General features: G+C 44.1%; 1 protein-coding gene across 1 annotated transcript in view; it reads right to left on the bottom strand.

Moving 5' to 3' along the window:
- The window catches only part of LOC308332788 (rho-related GTP-binding protein RhoN-like), a gene marked incomplete at its 3' end in the record, with an annotated part of 77,292 nt that extends 58,362 nt beyond the window's left edge, over positions 1–18,930 (bottom strand). Inside the window, exons 1-2 of the mRNA XM_080788879.1 lie at positions 18,498–18,930; positions 16,230–16,317 (exon numbers count right to left, since the gene is read on the bottom strand). Coding sequence (XP_080645005.1) covers positions 16,230–16,317; positions 18,498–18,611 — 202 coding nt within the window. The 5' untranslated portion in view covers positions 18,612–18,930. The remainder of the gene's footprint in view (positions 1–16,229; positions 16,318–18,497) is intronic.
- Positions 18,931–21,362: the final 2,432 nt, after the last annotated feature.

Below are 21,362 nucleotides of genomic sequence, written 5' to 3'. Positions count from 1 at the left end.
AACAAGTGAGTTTGTGCACCGAGCTGGCATCGAAACCGCCCGCTCTCCCACTCGGCGACCCAACGCACCGCACGGCACGGCACAACGCACCGTGTCCATAGAGCTATAAGCTCGATTGGCTGTTGCAGTGTCGCGGCCGGGTATTGCCCGACTCCCGAGGTCACTTATACATTTAACCCATTCTGACCTGAGATCAGATTCTAAAAATGTCTTCTACAGTACATCCTGACAGTTTTCCATTCTGACCTGAGATCAGATTCTAAAAATGTCTTCTACAGTACATCCTGACAGTTTTCCATTCTGACCGGAGATCAGATTCTAAAAAAAAGTCTTCTATGTCAGTCGCTCTTCGATTTTTCAAAAATAGCAGACCTACAAGCTCGTAGCGCGCCACTCGGTGGCGCGCTATGAGCTTGTAGATCTGCTATTTTTCAATAGCTAAAGCATAACATAATGCTAACACCAAAAGGGGTTCCCGCCAGAATGGGATATACAACAGGGGTGCCCAAAAGGTAGATCATGATCTATACTAGATCACAAAAGGCTGTGCAGGTATATAGATCACATGACATGCCCCTAAAGAATATTTCATTTAAATATAAAAACTATTTTTGGCATCTGCCCACTTGATTTAAGTTGACTTGATTGATTGACTGACGTACAAAAAAAAGGTGCCTGTCAGCTCAAACCCATACGTTGTTTTCAAGAGTGTTGCTGCGCACAAAATGTTGGTATATTACAAATGAAATACAAACTACCTTTTCCATTTCTCCCCCTTTTCCCATTCCAGGTGCATTTGTCTTAAATGTAATGATTGTCAGCGCTGCGCTAGCTATTCCAAAGCCATTTTCAGCAATGGTATTGTAATGTTTTCAGTGAGTATATAGATCTCGTTGAGCTGGTCATTTTGAAAGTAGCTCTCATGTCAAAAAAGAGTGGGCACCCCCTGCTATACAACATCCATCTGTCTGTCTGTCTGTCTGGGGACTAGAAACCACCACCAATGCACTCTTCTGGCTTCAACACAACAAGCTTTCCTAGCCACTCGCACTGTCTGTCACAGAACCAAGTGCCTATACCAAACCACTCACCCACTCTCTCTCTCTCTCACTCTCACTCTCTCTCTCTCAGAACACATCTGTTTAGACTTCCAATGAGTCAACATGTAATCGGGGTCATGAGAGATATCTCATGAATGAACGATGTGTTGTTATGGAAAATCCTCCTCTTTGACAGCAGCGTTGCTTCTCTGGGATTCCTTAACCCATTCTGGGCGGGGAAGGTTTTTTAAACATTGCATTATGCTTTAGCTATTGAAAAATAGCAGATCCTACAAGCTCGTAGCGCGCCGCCGAGTGGCGCGCTACGAGCTTGTAATGTATAGGGTCTGCTATTTTTGAAAAATCGTGAAAATGTGCCTGAAATCTTCGAATATATGTTCTTTCAGAGCGAGTTTTTAACTCTAATCTTTGCTACCGAGAGGGTCCCTGGAACTACACATTTTCAGATGGGGGGGGGTCGGCGGGCCAAATACATATAATTCTGTGGGTCCTTGACATGAAATATTGAGCGCCACTGATATAGAAACATGGCTATTTCAGAAAACTGTCTGAAGAAGAAGACTTTTTTTTATTTATTTCGATGTCAGGTCTAAATTAACCTGACGCTGCCAGATGAGGGCGGTATTGCGGAAACATATTCCCCAACACAACACTCATCTGGGATCTCTGACAGAGTTGAGCCCTGAGTCAGATCTGCTTCGCACCGAACCAATCAGCGTGAGCTAAAGGCGGGATGCGGATGTGACGGTATATAGACACGTCGATATGATTGGTTGTGTTTGCACGCCCACACGGTGATAGACAGACGCTCCCATCCAATCATCTACCATGTATCTTGAAAAAAAGGAACAGCCCCGTCATCGAATTTGCTTCCGCGATCCCAGATCCAAATAAGCTGTGAAACAAATTTGTGTAGCAAGCTTTTTGGATCTGGCAGCGTCAGGTTAGGTCTAAATAGGTTAAAAGCCAAACGGCAGCGTTGCTTGCTTCTCTGAGGGTAATGGAGTACAGTACAGTACAGTACAGTACGGCGAGCCTACTTAACCCATTCTGACCGGGAACCCATTTTGGTGTTTAGCATCATTTTATTCTTTAGCTATTGAAAAATAGCAGATCTACAAGCTCATAGCGCGCCACCGAGTGGCGCGCTACGAGCTTGTAGGTCTGCTATTTTTTGAAAAATCGAAGAACGACTGACATTTTTTAGAATCTGATCTCAGGTCAGAATGGGTTCATCAGACCAGTGTGTGTCCAGTGGAAAACCTCGTATGAATCTGATCTCAGGTCAGAATGGGTTAAAAGTCAAACGGAGCCCTTGGCCTGACCTTGAGCAGAAGGAGAACCTCCCCCGAACAGTGGAGAAGGAACATTGGATGGCGTATACAGTAGAGTCTGTAAGGGTGTGTGTGTAATATGGCTGATATCGTGTGACACAAGACAACTTGCTATATAGGGAGATGATCACACTCATTAGGACTTGAAATACCTGCACCCGATGTTGGAACTGGGATCTGTTCCAACTTCCAGGTGGTGCTGGACTTGCTAATGTGTACGACAATTAGCATGTGACAGAGCTGGCAGCACCTCTCTCTCTCTGTGTGTGTGTGTGTGTGTGTGTGTGTGTGTGTGTGTGTGTGTGTGTGTGTGTGTGTGTGTGTGTGAGAGAGATGATCCACTGACTGGGCAATTGATTGAAAATATGTCGAAACCGATATAGAAGCAATATAACTGACTTAATCTCGCTCATATAGATTCATCGAGAAGTAGGTATTTTATATCAAGACAATGAATCGGCATGAAAAGATTCCTTCCAATACATTATTTTTAAATCGACCTAATCGATCAGTCTCATTAACCACTTTATCCCTGTATTACACTTAATAAAATGGCCTAGATGGCCGCTATTTTTGTGCTCGGACACAGCCAGGGACGGACACAGCCAGCCCAGCCAGCCACCCACAGACACACAAAGCTGCGTAAGGAAGTGGTTGCACCACTTAAAAACATTCAATAATCATAATCGAGGTATTGTCTTTAAGCCATATGGCTCGAGCCCTAGCGTGCCGTGCAGAGGTGCGCGAGTGAGTGAGTGCATGTGCACTGAAGTGTGTCGATTAAACCTGCACTTAAATTAGTGAAGAGGAAGTTGCCCGGGGGAACGATTTCAGCGAAACACACCCTCCCCCCCCCCCTTTGGCGAGCACTGGGGTTTTATAAGAAAATCTCAGACTTTCACACATTCTGCTGTGAAACGAACACTCTTTAGGACCACACCGTTCAACTATAAAGAATGAACAAACCAACCACTCTCAAATCTATACCCTCATCCTCATCCTCATCCTCACCGAAACGGTGATGATGAACACTATACGATCCTGGGGAAACTGCTTTGATTTCAGTTTTATACAATGCATCATTTCACAGCAACGTATATGCAAGGAGCCTAATGCCATGTATGTAGACATAACACGAATCTATCATTTGTGTTATATAGCAGGGGCATTCAAGAGTACATTATCATCAGACGCAGTCTAAATTGGGTCTATATGTTCTAAAATAATAATATTAATAATAATCTCAACATGATCATTTCAGTCAATGCCAAATTAAAGGAGTATTCAGTGATTTGGGTGATTTGGAACTGCGCCCTCCTCCGTTGAGTCTTTTAAATCACAACTTAAAACATTTTTTATATTCACAAGCCTTTGCACCACCGATATGATCCTGCACCTTTCCTTTAAGATTATTCTGTCCTATATGCCTGTTGTTTTATTATTATTGCCGTCTTCTGCACTGTATTGTATTGTATTATTGCATTGTATTGTATTGCATTTGTGAAGCACTTTGGGTACAATGAGAGCTGTTTCGAAATGTGCTATATAAATAAATTTGATTTGATTTGATAATCATATTTAAAAAATGTATAATTTTCGGCCAAATTCGAGGCCGAGTCAGCTCGGTCAGGAGGGCAACAGGACGGCCCGGAGGAGCAAAAAGGAAATATTCATTGCAGAAAATATGAAGACAGGTGCGGAACCATTTTATTTCGATCCTATATTGGCCTTTCTGAACCCTGTTATTAATATTTGCTTGATAATAATAATAATAATAATAATAATAGGCGAAAAACAGATGCGTGTGCTGAGGCACTCGGCCCCTCTGAGAGGTCCACACTCTGCCTCGTATCGCTGCCCTCCTAGCCCATTTAGGCCTGAATTAAAATAAAATAAAAGTCTTCTAAAGTCCTGACAGTTTTCTGAAATACCTATGATTCTATATCAGTGGTGCTCAATATTGTTCATGTCAAGGACCCCAACAATTATATGAAATTGGCCTCCGACCCCCATCTGAAAATCCCCCACCCGCCCAGAAGCAAAGATTTAAGTTAAAAACGTTCGTTCTGAAAAGAATATATATTCCAATTTCTCCGCCACATTTTCACGATTCTTCAAAAACAGCTATTGGAAAAATAGCAGACCTAAAATACAAGCTCATGGCGCGCTACGAGCTTGTATTATAGGTCTGCTATTTTTCCAATAGCTAAATTATAACGTGGTGTTTTAAAACAACCGAAAGGGCCAAAAGGGGTTCCCGCCCAGAATGGGCTAGAGGGCAATCGACGAGCGAGAGCGAGCTCACTCTGAGTATAATAATCTCCCGGGGATGTGTGGGAGATTGAATGACAGATAATTCTCTGCCAAAGCCAACACACAGCGAGACACAGGGAACAACAACGCGCGCACGCACACACGCACGCACGCAAACATACACACACACAGGCTTGTATTACTATGCTTGTGAGGACATCAACGTTTTTCGCCGCATGCCACTGCCACGCAGCTATAAGAATCAATCCTGTTTAACTATAATGACAACCCTTATACACCAAGCATCTAATGTCTAATCCTAATCCCCCAAATGAGACTTTTTCTAATTGCAAACATAAGTCCCCAAAACGTAAAACTATAGCATTTTTCTGGGAAATTGTCCTGACAATGTTTAGTTCTCTAATTGTACGATTTCTTGTGAGGACATTTGGCGCGCGCGCACACACACACACACACACACACACACACACACACACACACACACACACACACACACACACACACACACACACACACACGCACGCACGCACGCACGCACAGAAAGAAAATCACTATCTTCGGCTCACTACCTCATTCTCGCAGTCTCTCTTCGGAGTCTTCACCTCTGCTCCTCTCTGTCTCTCTCTCCATCTACCCACACACACACACACACACACACACACACTCTTTCTCTCTCCCTCTCTCGACTCAGCCACACTAAACTCTCCACAAATCTCCCCCCCATTCCTCCTCCAGGTCGGATGTTGAATGGTTTTTGTCTTTGATGTCAGTCACAGTAAACACCGGCTCAAGCGGTCGGGGAGCGTGCTCAGCAACGCCTGCCGCCCCGTTATCTTCCCGCTGCGGCCGGACTTGTTGTGTCACCGCGGAAGATGACAGAGAGAGACACACGTAATAAGTCTCGCAGCAGGGCTATACTGCAACTAAATGGAACCAATTAACCCATTCTGACCTGAGATCAGATTCTTAAAAAATGTCTTCTATACATCCTGACAGTTTTCAGAAAAAGCTGTGCTTCTAGGTCAGTCGTTCTTGGATTTTTCAAAAATAGCAGACCTACAAGCTCGTAGCGCGCCACTCGGTGTGGATCTGCTATTTTCTCAATAGCTAAAGCATAACATAATGCTATAACACCAAAAGGGGGTTCCCGCCCAGAATGGGCAGTTGCCCTGATACCATTTTTTCAGACCGAGTACGAGTACAATATGAGTACTTTCTACCCTCATCTATGAGAAGACTACTTGGTACTTGGGTCAAAGTATCGGGCCGGTTCAGAGTACCGAGGACGAGTATACATGAGGGTGGTATCGGAAACCGAGTAAGTATCGGAAACAACTCTAAAATGAACCTCACAAACCTTCACTCGTAGTCGGGTAATGTTTCACCAGCAGTATATCTAAATATACTTTCACCCCGAGTACTAGAGTTGAATACTTTGCCCCACCATCGTGACACCTCCTAAACATCTCTCTCGAATATCGTCACTGTCGGGTGGAAACCAATATGTTCTTAGTCTAAAAAAAAAAAAAACACTCTTTTATTATTATGCGGGCTTGTAGAGATCGGCCATTTTCACTACTTTTGTCCGACACACTTTCTTTTTTCTTAAAACACACAAAAACACAAAAAGTGGAAAGATGGAGAATCGGAGAGATCCAAGGTTTGAATGCCGTTATTTATTTTCCATTATGTTTAATCGTGATGGACTGAGGAGCGAGTGATGGATTTCACATTGGGTCTATATCCACGCTCCTCTGACCAGGGGTCAGTCCCGTTTTTTGTATCCTCGTTCCTCCACAGACAATAATGCACTTTTCGCTGACCTCAGATCAGGAGTTCAAGTCCTTTCCTTCGCTGCGGCGAAAGGCTTGCTTAACCCATTCTGAACGGGAACCCATTTTGGTGTTAGCATCATGTTATGCATGAGCTATTGAAAATAGCAGATCTACAAGCTCATAGCGCGCCACCGAGTGGCGCGCTACGAGCTTGTAGGTCTGCTATTTTTTTTTTATCGAAGAACGACTGACATTTTTAGAATCTGATCTCAGGTCAGAATGGGTTAATCAGACCAGTGTGTGTCCAGTGGAAACCTTGTATGAATCTGATCTCAGGTCAGAATGGGTTAATATGCTGCAGGATGTGGGCGGGGACGAACACTTTATACAGCATAATCGATACTGCAGTGATATTACACCTGCGGCCGGTTAGCTATTGATCTGTGGCACAATGTGATATGCCAACTTAAAACTTGGTGCGATTAGATGGATATACTGTAGTGTACAGAGTAGATAGATATAGTGTGGATAGATATACTATTATGTGAAAGTTTCGTTTTCCAACTTTCCACTACCAATTTGAAGATCAGGGCGTCTAGCACACGCAAGACATTTGCCTCTAGTGGGGGGGTCGGCAGTTAACTAACTCCTACCAGCCCTAGCAAAATATGTAAAATTACTTTTGATTGGATTATCCGAACTGAACATACGAGACATTTATGGAGTAGCATTTGCGGCTATCAGGAGTAACATTTGCTGCTATCAGGACTGGAGTAGCATTTGCTGCATTTGCTGCTATCAGGAGTAGCATTTGCTGCTATCAGCAGTATAGCACTTGCTGCTATCAGGAGCTGCATTTGCTGCTATCAGGAGTAGCATTTGCTGCATTTGCTGCTATCAGGAGTAGCACTTGCTGCCATCAGGAGTAGCATTCGCGGCTGTGGCTCGGGAGGTATAGAGCAGGTCGTCCATAATGATCCGTCGGTCGACGGTTCGAATCCCGGCTCCTCCTGTCTCTATACATGTCGAAGTGTCCTTGGGCAAAGACACTGAACCCCACCTTGCCTCCAGTGGTTGCCACCATTTGTAAATGGTGCATTTTATGTACATAGATTGCACATTACATTCACAAATTCACACACACATTCATACACCGGTCGCGACGTAAAAAACCATGCAAGGCACCAACCAGCACATAAGGAGCAATTAGGGGTTCAGTGTCTTGCTCAAGGACTCACACTACACTTGTAACTACCCTTGTAACACAAACTCTGGGGGAGCCCGGGTTCGAACTGCGGCCACTCTACCCCTGAGCCACCGCCACCCCCGACAACACTTCATGTATGAATGAATGAATGAATGAACCGTTGTAAAGTGCTTTGAGTAAGCACGTATAGTGCATAGAAAAGCGCTTTAAACATGCAATCCATTATTATTTGGTCCTTGAATCAAGCCTATACCCACAGAAACCATTCCATTGTCCAGTATTGGCACACGTCCACAGCCAGACAGACAGCCAAGCCAGCCAGACAGACCACAGAGAACACATACCGAGTAGCCAAAAAGATGGCACCATTATCCTAAGCATCACTGTGTGTGTGTGTGTGGAGCTGTGGAGTGCTGCGGACCAATTATGTGAAGATGGGTTGAATGCGGGCGAAGTTGTCCTTTAAGTGGAACACCGATCAATTGTCATGCCACACGCTCAGCAAAGGTCACACACAGACAGTAGCAGCACGCCTTCTGCGGCTTGGCAGGGATCACCTCCCCAGCCTCCTCCACCTCCTCCGTCTGGCATTTAGTTCTTCGCTATGTTAATTCTGTATGAATTATGTGACTTGTACCGTGTTATGTCCAGGGACTTGCACAGAGCGTTAGAGAGGCAGGGGCTGAAATCCAGATCTACAAGCTCACAAGAGAGCTTGTATAGGTCAGCTATATCTTCGGGGGCGCGCAACCCAGCACTCTTTAGCTATAGTGGAGATGCGGTGTGTGTGTAACGGCATGGATTTCTAAACAACTTTGTTCAACGCAAAATACTGTGTTCAAGTTCAGGAGGAAGAAAAGCAATGAAAAAGCTGAAGCCCCCCCCCTTTGATGTCTATGTATGTGCACGTCCCTGGTGGTGGTGTCTATGTATCTTAAAACAGAGCTGTGCCCGTGAATGGTTCATCACGGGTTGTTTGTCATAGCATGCTTGCGCGGATAATCTGTATAGTATCACAGGAGCAGATATTTATAAACCACAAAAGTGTCTGACTGAATTATAGATACAACAACAAAAACTATACTCACTTACATGCACACGAACACACACGCACACACGAACACACACACATGCATTTAGATGCTCTGTAAAAAGCGGTAACATTCGAGAGACTGACAGAGCATGTATTAAATAATTAAAAGCAGCATAGAAAACCCGGATAAATCAATTGAGTGAACCGAAGTATGGAGAGATCGAGGAACATCCGAGGGAAGCCGAGCTATAATAATGTTATAGTTAAATAATTGACAGAGCAATGAGGAGAAGAGAAGAGAAGAGGTTGCGTTCAAGAGCAGAGCAGGGAAGAGAAGAGAAGAGGTTGCGTTCAAGAGCAGAGAAGAGAAGAGAAGAGCAGAGAAGAGAAGAGAAGAGTACTGGTTCTCAACACGGGGACCGGGGACCCAGGGGTCCTTGAGATAAAAAAGCATTAGAAATCAGGGTCCGTGGCCTAAAGCATATCAAACGGCGGGGTCTTTGAAATGAAAAAGGTTGTCAATCACAGCGGTAGAGGGTAATGGAGAGTCACATACAAAACAGGCACAAGGGGCCAAGTGGTTGTTGATCAAACTGCAAGCGCTTAATTAACCCATTATGGGGCGGGAACCCCTTTTGGTGTTCTAAGCATTGCGTCATACCGCAGGGGGCACGGTGGCACAGTTGGTAGTGCTGTCGCCTCACAGCTAGAAGGTCCTGGGTTCGATTCCCGCTGGGGACGCTGTGGGCACTGGCGGCGTGTTCCCTCCTCCGCGTCATCAGTGCCCATACCCGAGGCGGGGGTTGGCGAAAGGGCCTTTCTGTGTGGAGTTTGCATGTTCTCCCCGTGTCCCCTAGGGTAGATACCCTCACAAAAACATGCCGTAATCCTGGTCTCTAAAACTACCTCCCCCTGGCCAGCCGGGGCGCCTGATGGAGGGGAAAAGGAACTGGTCGGAATAACGTGTCCCTTCCACGCGCTACGTCCGGCCGGGGAAATTCCCCTCTGTCAGGTGAAAAGAAGCAGCTTGGACTCCTCATGCATAGAAGGAGGCATGAGGTCAGTCCGCTGCCCCCCCAGGTTGGCAGAGGAAGTGTAGCGCCCAGGATTACATTAGATAATTGGCACTGGGTGAAAAGAAAACTGGGTTACAAAATCGTGGGATAAAAATTTAAGAAAAAAAAGAAAATAGGTGCCGCGCTACGAGCTTGTAGGTCTGCTGTTTTTGAAGATTCGTGAAAATGTGGCGCAAATATATATTCTTTCAGAGCGAACATTTCAAACTCAAATCTTTGCTTCTAGGAGGGTGGGGGGGGGTCCCTGGAACAACATATTTTGAGATTGGGGTCTGGGGCCAATTACATATAATTCTGGGGGTCCCTGACATAGAACCACTGATATAGAAACATAGGGTTTTTCAGAAAACTGTCAGGATTTAGAAGACATAAGGAGAGAGCCCACTGCCAGCCTGCTTGTGTTAATGCAATGACTTGACATTTGGTTCTCCCATGCAGAGTGGGGGTCTTCCAGGGGGGTTCCAGGGGGTCCCCAGCTAAATTACTTAACCACTCAAATCTTCTAGACATTAGTAAAACGTGACCTAAGTTGGCTCTGTATTTGGATGGCTTTTTTTTCTCCGCAGTCTACACCAAATCTATTGCGTTGCACTTCGCAGTGCAACGCGCTGTGAACCTCGTAGTTCTGCTATTTTCAAAACATCTTAAATGAAATGTTTAAAGAATTGGAATATATTTGAGAGACATTTTAACAACACCAATCTTGTATGAGGGTTCCAGCCACAAAGTATTTTCAGACTTGGCTCTGCGTTGATATTAATGTGGGGTTAACTAGACATGAAAAGCAAGGCTTTTGCACACCTACAGGCGACAGGTGCGTATAGGAGAGAGAGGGTGCGGTTCATAGACATGAAAACGTTTGAGAACCACGGTTTTATTTTCTTACAGCCCATAGTGCATTGCGTTTGTGTGTGTGTGCATAAATTCCTCTTTCTCTTGCTATGTTGCCAGTTTTGCAAGAGAAACAAGTGGCCGCAGGTCTATGAAAACAAGCACAAATGAAAATAGCTCATCTACAAGCTCACAGAGGTTGTACATCCGTTATTTAAAAAAAACATTGAGAATAAATCGAAATATTTTCAATATTTTTAAAACATAAAAAAAAAATTCACAAAATATGTTCAGTTGGATGTGGACCCTTACATATTCATCTGGGGTTCCTTGAAATGTGGAAGCAAGCCCAAAAAAGCAAATACTGTACACTTTAGAATCAAGCCCAAAAAAAACATCAACCAGCAACTACCAATAATTTATTGCAAGTGACTTTACAGAAAAAAACAAGTCAAAGGTTGCTTTAATAAGCAGACATGGCAACACTGCCCCAGTGCCCCCAGTACCTTGTCCTTGGCAGGGAAAAACGTGGATAAATTGGGGTCTTTTCCAATAGTTCCTATAGCACAAATTGTGTCAATAATTGGACAGCCAAAATACTATTCTCACCTTTGGAAATGCAAGGATTTCCTCTTTTTGGCAGCACACATGAAAATGTGTTTTCAGTGACAACAAACAAGCATAGCAGATGTTGAGCGAGCACACACGCACGCGCACACCCACACACTTTCAAAGTCACTTTAAAACCATTTCATAGAGTAGTTACACAGTCAAATCCAGAGTGCTCATTTAACAACCATCTGCATTGTGAGAAGCCAATCAACAAGCTCACAACTGAAAATCCCCTAGCATAGAGCCCTGAGGGACTCTGATCAAACCATGTGTGGTTTTAAGTCAATATGGAAGCTGATCTTTACAAGCTCACAACGCGGTGGCGCGTTGTGAGCTTGTAGATCTGCACATTTTCACTTCATTTGGGTCCAGGGCAAAACATCCGACTTATATTTTGGGGGTTCTCGAGCTAAAAAGGGGTTTGGGAACCAGAACCCCTTTTTGGTGTTTTAAACATTATGTTATAATTTAGCTATTGAAAAATAGCAGATCTACAAGCTCATAGCGCGCCACCGAGTGGCGCGCTACGATCTTGTAGGTCTGCTATTTTTCTTGTATCGTGAAAATGTGGCACAAATCCTGACAGAAAACCGTCAAGGATTTAGAAGACATTTTTTTGAAATTTCGACATCAGGCCTATAAATGGGTTAAGTTGGTTAAATTACCACTCAGGATCTGGCCACGTGGCACCATCAACAGGCGGGCACTGCGGGTGAAGGGCAGCCCTAGGTGCCAGCGCACACGAGACAGCCTCAGAATAGCTTCCAGGTAGCGCGCACACGCATGCTGCATCCATCATCGCTCTCTCTCCCTCCCTCTCTCCCTCTCTCCCTCCCTCCCTCCCTCTCTCTCTCCCCACCGCAGACGGCGTCACTGAGACTAAGGTCACACGTGTGGCGGGGGAAAGTATAACCCCCCCCCCCCCCCCCCCGAGTACAATTACTCAAGTATTTGTACTTGACAATTTCCAGGTACTTTTGTTTCCATTGTCTCCATACTTCTACGTCACGTCTAAAGAGGCAAATGTTGTGCTTTTTATATTCTGCGACTGCGATCATTTCACCTCTTTAGTTACCAGTCACTTTGCATTATTTTATTTAGATTATTATATCATATTGCAGGCAGAACCAGTGATGTAAATACAGTGATGGGCAAGCTACTTGGAAAATGTAGTAAGCTACACTACCAGTTACTCTCTATTAAATATAGCTCAACTACAACAAAGCTATCCCCAGATAATTATAGCAAGCTACACTATAAGCTACATGGCAAAAGTAGCTAGCTACATGGACACTACTTTTTTTTAAATATTTTTTATCAACTTCATGATCAAGTTTCCACCGAACAAATAGCCTAATAGGCAGGCAAAAATGCTGAGTTTGGTTGTTTATTAAAAAACAAACAAGCCCTCTGTCTGGCTTTTGGTGTCAACTTTTTCACATTTACTTGTATTAATGTACCTTGCGGTGTGGCTGATTCATGTGTTCAGTGTTGGGAAAGTTCTTTTTTTTATTAACTAGGCCTATAGTTCAGTTCACAGTAAAAAAAAATTAAAGGAACTAATTCAGTTCATAATTCAACATTTTGAACTAAAGTTCATGGTTCCAAAAAATGAACGATTTTAGTTATGTTTTGTTCTTTTTTTTAATTATTATTATTGCCACAGCCTAGCCATTTGCGCACCAGCTGAGAGACAGGGATTTAGACTAGAGAATGCGGGTGGTCTGTTTGTTTGTGTCAGACTCTTCTTATCTAAACCAACCAATCATGGATTTCTTTCCAGGGATTTTTTCCCCCCACAAAACTTTATTTAACAGTAAATTTGTAACTTTGTAGCTTTTGTTGAAAGCTACGTCACTACTTGGGTCTAAAAATAGCTACACTACAAAAAACGCTACTTGGTTCAAAAGGAGTGAAGCTACCATCAAGCTACTGATAAATGTAGTAAGCTATGTAGCTTCGCTACTTGTAGCTAGCTACTGCCCAACACTGTGTAAATACTAGGTGTTCAATGTAATGAGTCCCGGGATGCAGGGATGGTCTTACATTTAGATGAGGGCTCCCAGGGACATTTTTATGAGACCGACTTCAAGTCATATTTTGCCTTTTTTTTTTTTTTTTTTAACAAATTGCAGCATTTAACTAACGCTGGTTATATTCATGTAGAAAACAGAAGAAGAAATTATTATTATAACTAAAGCTAGCAAAATACACTATAATAAAAAAAACAGTACAGTAGTACAGTACTGTGCATCCCGTGGATGCAGAGGTCGTTGTTTTATTGCGTTGGGAATGATGCAACATGCACCCTATTTTAATCTCCGCAGAACATGCATATATACGTTCGCCTATTCGGGAAAGGGAAACAAAATAGCCGATCTACAAGCTTGTGGTAAAGACAACAAGCCCCCATCGCTGTGAGCTTGCAGATCAGCCGTTTCCCCCAAAGAGTTGGTCATTATTTATTGCAGTACTTTTACTGCATCGACGCCAAATCTTTCGGCAGAGCTCTCAGATATGTTATAACATTAGCAGCATCCATCACCACCTCTCTCCAAAGCACAGACAGCGTCACACAGACTATAAGGTCACACATGGAGGTGTTGTTTCCATGGTTTCTGGACCTCCACGAGAATTCCTTTAACCACTTTCATCCTGGCCGCCGTCCCCCTTTTGAGCATGTCATTATTGGTAAGATGTCACATTTAATGTTTGTGTCGAGACAAAATGTGGGTTACACACACACACACACACACACCAAACTTGTACAAGCATTCATAAAGCTAGCCCCTCCAATGCATGGCTTTCTGAAATCACATCATGTGACAGGCAGCCACGTCTGTAGAGTTTTAATGTTGGTATATAGAGCCTAATTATAAATTCCCCGTCGCCAGCCAAGTCTATGGACTTTAATGTTTGCTTAGGGTATAGTTATGACGTAATAGTTTGCCAGCAAAGTCTATGGACTTTGATGTCAGGGTATAGTAAATTACAACGTAAGATCGGGGGTGATGTGAATACTTCCCTCGCTGCACCCCTCACTTCACACGAGTGTGATTTTGTTTTGATTTCCTGTTTGAAATGCACCATTTACTTTTCCAAACGGAAAAGTAAATGGTGCATTTATATAGCGCCTTTATCCAAGGCGCTATACATGTTTACTTTGTAAATATTTGTTGAATGCATTACAAATTCACCCATTCACACACACATTAATTCACCGACGGCGGCGGAAACCATGCAAGGCTGCAACCAGCACATCGGGAGCAATTAAGGGGTTCAGTGCCTTGCTCAAGGACACTTTGACACTAACTCTGGGGGAGCCCGGGTTCGTACTGGCAACCTTGCGGTTACCATCCAGCCACTCTACCCCTGAGCCACCGCCACCCCCTCCCCAAAAAAAGGTCCTATCTGGTTGCATTAAACAATGTCAAACTCACTTTGCCACTGGATTTTGCCACTCACAGCATGCGTACTCTCCAAAGACAAACTGAGTGGTCTCTGTAAGTGGTTGAGCATGCTTTGCATTTATACCGTGCGTCTGACTTGTATTTAACGTCTCCATATAGTCAGGTCAGTGTTAACACACAGACATAGCTGTAGATATTCTTTAAACCCCTGTTCACATGGAGGAGATTTGCTGAGCATGCAGCATTGCACGCTCGTTTTTTTTTAGCAACACATGTGCCCCTGCTTCACATTCATACAATGGCACTCATTCACACCTGGGAGCTGCCTAGTAAAAGCCACACTGTCCTAGTTCTATCACCATGCGCTCGCGCACACACGCAGATGGTCGCGCGCGCACAGCCACACACACAGACACACACAGACACACACACACACGCACACACAACTGGCCTATACTCTACGAAAAAGACTGATTGGTGGATGCTATAATACGCACGGTGATTTTGTTTAATCTCGTGTGAGAAAATTACTGTTGTATTGAGGGTTTTCTGTGCTGCTGTGTAATCGACATATAGTCCTGTATGTACAGCACTGAGAAAGACAGGCTGGCGAAACAACCTGCAATAATGCAAAAGGGTGTTGTTCAAAAAGAGAATTGGACAGCCTCGCCCCCGCTGCAGACGTCGTCATCTCCCCCAAAAAAAAAAGAAAAAAAAGAAAATGCAAACGCGCCACAACAACTAGAGCTTGCTAATCCCGGAGGTGGTCTAGCTGGTCTGTCTGTCTCTGCCGTGGCTTGAGGTGGAGCTCAACGGAAATGCTTTCAAGTTCCATCGTGGTGTGTGTGTGTGTGTGTGTGTGTGTGTGTGTGTGTGTGTGTGTGTGTGTGTGTGTGTGTGTGTGTGTGTGTGTGTGAGAACAGGTTAGGAGGCGCTGGTGAGAAAGAGCCTACAGGGCTGGGCCAACCTTAAAAACAAACCGGAGGAAGTCGTCTAATATGGATAGAGTGGAAAGAACCTGCCCATTTGAACGTTTTTTTACGATTATAACAGATAGGCTATTTTACGTGCGTGTCACCGGGGCTCAAGGCGAAGGCGGTATATACACTGGATAAGCTGTGAAATGAAATATGACTCCTGATTATTCGTGTCATATATATCCGTAAACATAAGTGGTTCTTGCTGTAAATGAGCGCTAAACTGTTGCATAATGTCTCGGACTAATAGCTTAATGGCTACTAATATCTTAATCATTGGTTTCTGTGAACCTTCGGCACCAAACCAACCATTATAAATATATAATAATAACTACATTGCATGTTTCCCAAAGTTTGTCCAACTTTTGGATAGTTTTGAGTATTAGGCAGTATGACAAAAGTATATTTTTTCCTGTATGGTCAGGGCTGAGTCACAAACAAACCCCAGTCCATTTCTAACTCCGACTGTACAAATGTAACCAAATGTGACCCCCGTATGGGTCACTGAAGATTTCACCGTGTACGCTAGTGACATGTACAGTATAGTGGCTTCTCCCTTGGCCATGAAAGCCCCTCTCTCTGCAAACAAACTTGACAAATGAAATGCGACCTCAACATCCTCCTCCTCCTCCTCCTCACCTGAAGTGTCCCACATGTTGAGTTCGATCCTCTGCTTGTCGATCTCGAAGCTGGCCGTGTAATTCTCAAACACCGTGGGAACATAATTCTGAAAGCAGAGCAAAGCAGACCCACACACGGCCCGGGGTGACAGAAGTTAGGTCCAAAACAATCAGGCCGTGCGAGTTTTAATCCCTACACCAAGGACTGTCTAAAGAGGACGAGACGCGAAGACAACATGGCGCCATGTTGCTCCATGGTGCTCCATGGAAGGATAGAAACATGCGCAACGGGCTTTATGCATAGCCAACACTTCCGCGTTCAGCTTCCTTGGTCTCAACTGCAGCATGTTTCTTTCCTTCCATGGAGCACCATGTGAGCAACATGGCGGCGCCCTTACGGTCTTCGCGTCTCGTCCTCTTTAGACAGTCCTTGCCCTACACCAGCTATAGAGCGTCGCAGTCCCGCCCCCCCCTCGAAAGACCCGGAAAAGAAGAAATCCCCGTTCATTTTCCTCATAGACTTTTCAGAAAGTATTTATTTAAAAACGTTTACACCCGCGGACAAAGCCAACTCTTGTCGTGACTCGTGACAAATCATGACAATAAACACAATGTGTTTTGGTCAAACAAAGTAGAAAAACACATTTTTTTGTTGTTTTTCTTCTTTGTAATTATTTGTTTGGTCCGAAATATTGTGTTTGTTGTCATGCTTTGTCACGACTCGAGTTGGCTTCGTACGACGCTTAAAAAGGTCTTTAAATAAATACTTTTTGAAATGTCTATGGGGGAAAATGCATTGGGATTCATTTCCTGGGCCCGGCGTCGTCATGAAAGGGGGCGGGACTGCGACGCTCTATAGGGGTCTTCAACAGCGGGTCTGGGACCAATATGGGGGTCTTCAGCGCCAAATCTTTGCGTGATAGCCGGGGACTTTAATTTTTACATATTTATAAAGCCCTTTTTCAAAAGCAATAGTTTACAAAGTGCTTAGACGTTTACAAGATGCTTGACATGTGCAGACCGTGTCTGCGATGCTTTGTGAGCTTATTATTGACCGGCTATTTTCAGCAAATAGTTTTTGGTGAACAGGGAAAGGAAGAGCAAACCAAGTATAGCTAAAGGTCAGGTTTACAAAGTATTGAGGGTTTAGGTCATCATACTATTCTGGCACCTGGTGCCCCGCTATGAGCTTGTAGATTTGCTATTTTTGAAAAATCGTGAAAATGTAGCGCAAATCTTTGAATATATCGAACATTTTTAACTCAAATCTTTGCTTCGGGAAGGTCCCTGGAACTACATATTTTCAGATAGGGGTCGGCAGACAATTACATAATATGATATTGGGGGTCCTTGAAATGAAATAGTTTGAGCACCACTGACATAGAAACATAGGTTTTTCAGAAAACTGTCATGTTTTAGAAGACATTTATAGAATCGACACATAACATGAATCCAATATGTAGTAGTGTGTGTGTGTGTGTGTGTGTGGGGGGGGGGGGGGGGGGGGGTCCCTGCTTCATCTCCTTGGACAACAGCGCACACTGTCAAATGCATTATCAACTTAGACACTTTATAGGCGACTGGTGGCTGGCTGTTTAGTGTTTTATCATGCCATCAACAGGCGACTTGTCAACCCAATATGTCTCAAAGTTCTGTAAACACAGAACTGCTGCTGGTTGTGTGGTTAAAGGTCAGTTCTGAAGTTTAAACTATATTCTGGAATTACAGTGTGCTGTTATATTCCTAAAGCCTAAACAATTAGCCTAAACGAGAGTATTTAAGTAAAAATAAAATGAAACGAAACTAAACAAAACATGAACAAAATAAGTCATGACAGTGAATTACACTTGGTGTCAATTTTAGAAGACATCGCGGTTTCCATGTCACACAACTTGCCCACAAGCATGCTTTACGCACAGGGGTGCGCGCTACCAGCTGTGACCAAGAGGCCATCGTGAATGATGATCAAGCCTATTGTATTCCCTAGTATTTGTATAACGGCCTAATGGAGCGGTAAAGCGACACCTGAACCACAACAACAACAGTAGTAGTTATCTCGTAAATCTGTCCCTTCAGGCAAGCGACACCTTTGCGCGATGGCAGCCTTTGAAATTGAGCCACCGTCGGCGTGCAGGAGTGGTGTGGACTGACCGCCATGATGACAAATCCATAAAAAAGCGTTTACTGACTGAAATTAAACGGAATTAAATGAAACGAAGTTCATATTCCATCATTCAGACTGACTGAGCATGTGGTGCTGTGTTGTTTGGTTCCGTTTCCTTCTTACCTCTGGATACGAGTCTTTGGCGAAGACGTGGAGGAGCGCCGTCTTGCCACACTGCGTGTCGCCGACGACCACAACCTTACAGCGGCTCGTCCCCGCCGGTTTATTACTCTCCATGGTGGTGGTGGTGGTGGTGGTCCCGGGTCCTGTCCCGTCCCGTATCGTACCGTGCCGTGCCGTGCCGTGCCCCGTGTCGGTGTGACTGTCAGCGGCGAGCGGTGGCTATAGCTGCTGCGTCCTGGTCATTTAGTTAGCTCCACTCGGCACACACACACACACCCAAAACAAACCCGTTTTTAAAGATGTTAAAACATAAACCAAAACGTTCTGTCCCGTCTGTATTCTGTAATATGTCTGTGGCTCTTAATATCGTCCAGACAAGTTGAAGGTGTTTTAATTCAATAGTGAAACATGAGCGGCATACTGTGCTGCTGCTGCTCTCTCAACAGTCAACACTCAATAAACTAACTGGCTACTACTAGCACTGTTGTCCTGTCAGCGTCCTCCCTCCCCACAGACACGCCCACCGGTCTGTTAACACCCAATGGGATGTGCGCACACCCCCCGGGCATGCTTTGCATATTATTATTTTTTATCAGCAGCAGTTACACCTGGCAGATTTTAGTGTGTGTGTGACTGTGTGTGCGTGTGTGTGTGTGTGAATAGTCCACTACTGGCAAATCATGGTGGAAATGTAAACTTTACTCTGGAATCACACATGCCTTCCCGTTCAAAAGGTGCAGTAAAGTACGGTAGGCTAATTGATTTCTATTTATCCAGCTCAACAGAAAAGGGCATTTTCAGACTCAGGATGGAATTGGATACCAATTGTATCCAATCGGGATAGAGAACTCAACTCATACAGACATACAGGATTAACAAGTGCAATTGGAAGTGATGACAAAGGAATGCGCAGACGGAGCCGAAACACTAAAACTAAGGTGATAGTTGAAATTGGCATCCCACCTGAAAATGTTTATTAAAAGAGCTGGGGGTTCCAAATGGAACCTTTAATACAGAACCAAATGGACCTACCGGTATATAGTTGTCTAGTTCACTTGAGGTCTGAGTCTTTGAAGTCTGAGAAGCACTGGCATAGTTATCGTGCTACCTGTGGCTGAAACCAATGACTAAACGCCATTTGAGAGATCAATGTCAGCTGTGTGAAATGCTGTCTGTCTTTGCATTGCAACTGGATGGGTCATTGCTGTATTGTTGCTGCCATCCTCTGGTTAAAAGGTGGTACGACAATGTCAAATCAAATGCAGCATTGTGAGCTGCACCCGTGGAAGAATGAATACTAGACACCATGCATGTTGCATCCCCCAGGTACCAAAACAGCCAGGTATACTGCATGTAGGCTACTACGTTAACCATCAAAATAGGCCATAGTTGAACTTGTGCCATAATAAATTCCCTTTTAACAACCAGTTTGGAACGTCCACATACAAGATCACACATAAACCAATTGACCAGGAAACGGCATGTTTATTGCCCACACACAGTATTAAATACACACAGCACGTCTACTAAAAATAAAAAGCATTTCCACGAGCACAAATGAAACATGACAAAAGTTCACTTCAAACATATTTACAGTTAATATTTATACATCCGTTTGTTGGTGTAACGTCCTGCACCATACTGGGCATCACAAGGAGGTGGCTATTCCAACATTATATAGACCATTAGAATGTTAGAGCCAAACTGGCGTCACTTTATATGGCCCCCACTCCACATTGGGTTAATTGAAGACCATGCGGTTGGCAGTGGGGTCTTAGAGTAGGTGTGATCAGATTCAGAGTGACCCATTTTGGATGTCGAGGTTTTGCACTCAAGAGCGCAGGGAGCCTTAAGGGAGGTAGCGGAATAGGCGGAGAAGTCAAAACGTTGGCTGGTTTGAGACCAGGCGTGCTGCCGTTGCCCAGACAGGCCACCGATAGAAGGGCTCGTCACTGCTCCAGCATGGAGCTGCTGCATGCCATGCCCATGTGGAGCTGGATGCTGCCCTCCTCCGGCTCCTACCAGGAACCAGGGGCCTCCTGGTTGTCTACAGAGACGCACATTAGGTAGACATGGCACCATGTCGTCAAGGCTCTCCGACTTCATGGCCTCAACGTAGCCCTGCGGCGTCATTCCCTCGCAGTGCCCTGTGGCCCGTGTCAGAATTCCCTCGCGGTAGCCCTGTGGGATCATGCCACCGCCGCCACAGAATTCCTGTGAAGTGTGAACGGAATAAAATGTTAAATCAGTGTTGTTTTTGGCAGCAAAGTTTGATTTTTATTTTTAGTCATAGTCTCTTGAAGAGTTTACATTTAGTTTGTCACATTTTAGTCACCTGGAATGTTTGCGTTAGTCTAGTTTTATACGACTAAATGTCATACAATTTTAGTCCACTAAATCTAGAGTTGATTTAGTCAACTAAAATGTTTTCATGCCCACCAATCTGATTTTACACTTGCTCAAAATAGCTCGTGCTTGTAGATCTGCTATTTTCAGCATGCAAAATGACTTGTACTGGATCTCTTCTCCTCTAGTCCCTATACCTAACATTTGAGTCTCGTTTTTATCTGTTGACGAAATTATCATTTAGTTTGTCAGTGAAAAAAAAAGTAGAACAAAATGTTTTCGTCTTAGTTTTAGTCGACAAAAAAACACTCATGTTAATGACTGAAACATTTTGTCAGGCCAAGTCGTAATCTGCCATGAACGTGCCCCAACCAGTTGAAGTTGCAGATTGAAGCTTTGATTTTTATGAAATATCCAAGACCATTATGCATGCTGCTTCTGAACATACTCTATTGCTAGTGTAGCAGTGGCTCACAGCCTCTGCCTGATGGCCTCAAAACTCTAATATCTCCCCCAGTC

This window comes from Protomyctophum bolini (assembly GCF_963924005.1).
Source record: "Protomyctophum bolini genome assembly, chromosome: 18".
NCBI lineage: Eukaryota > Metazoa > Chordata > Actinopteri > Myctophiformes > Myctophidae > Protomyctophum > Protomyctophum bolini.
The sequence above is the reverse complement of the archived record's forward strand: the minus strand, read 5'-3'. Positions and strand labels throughout refer to the sequence as shown.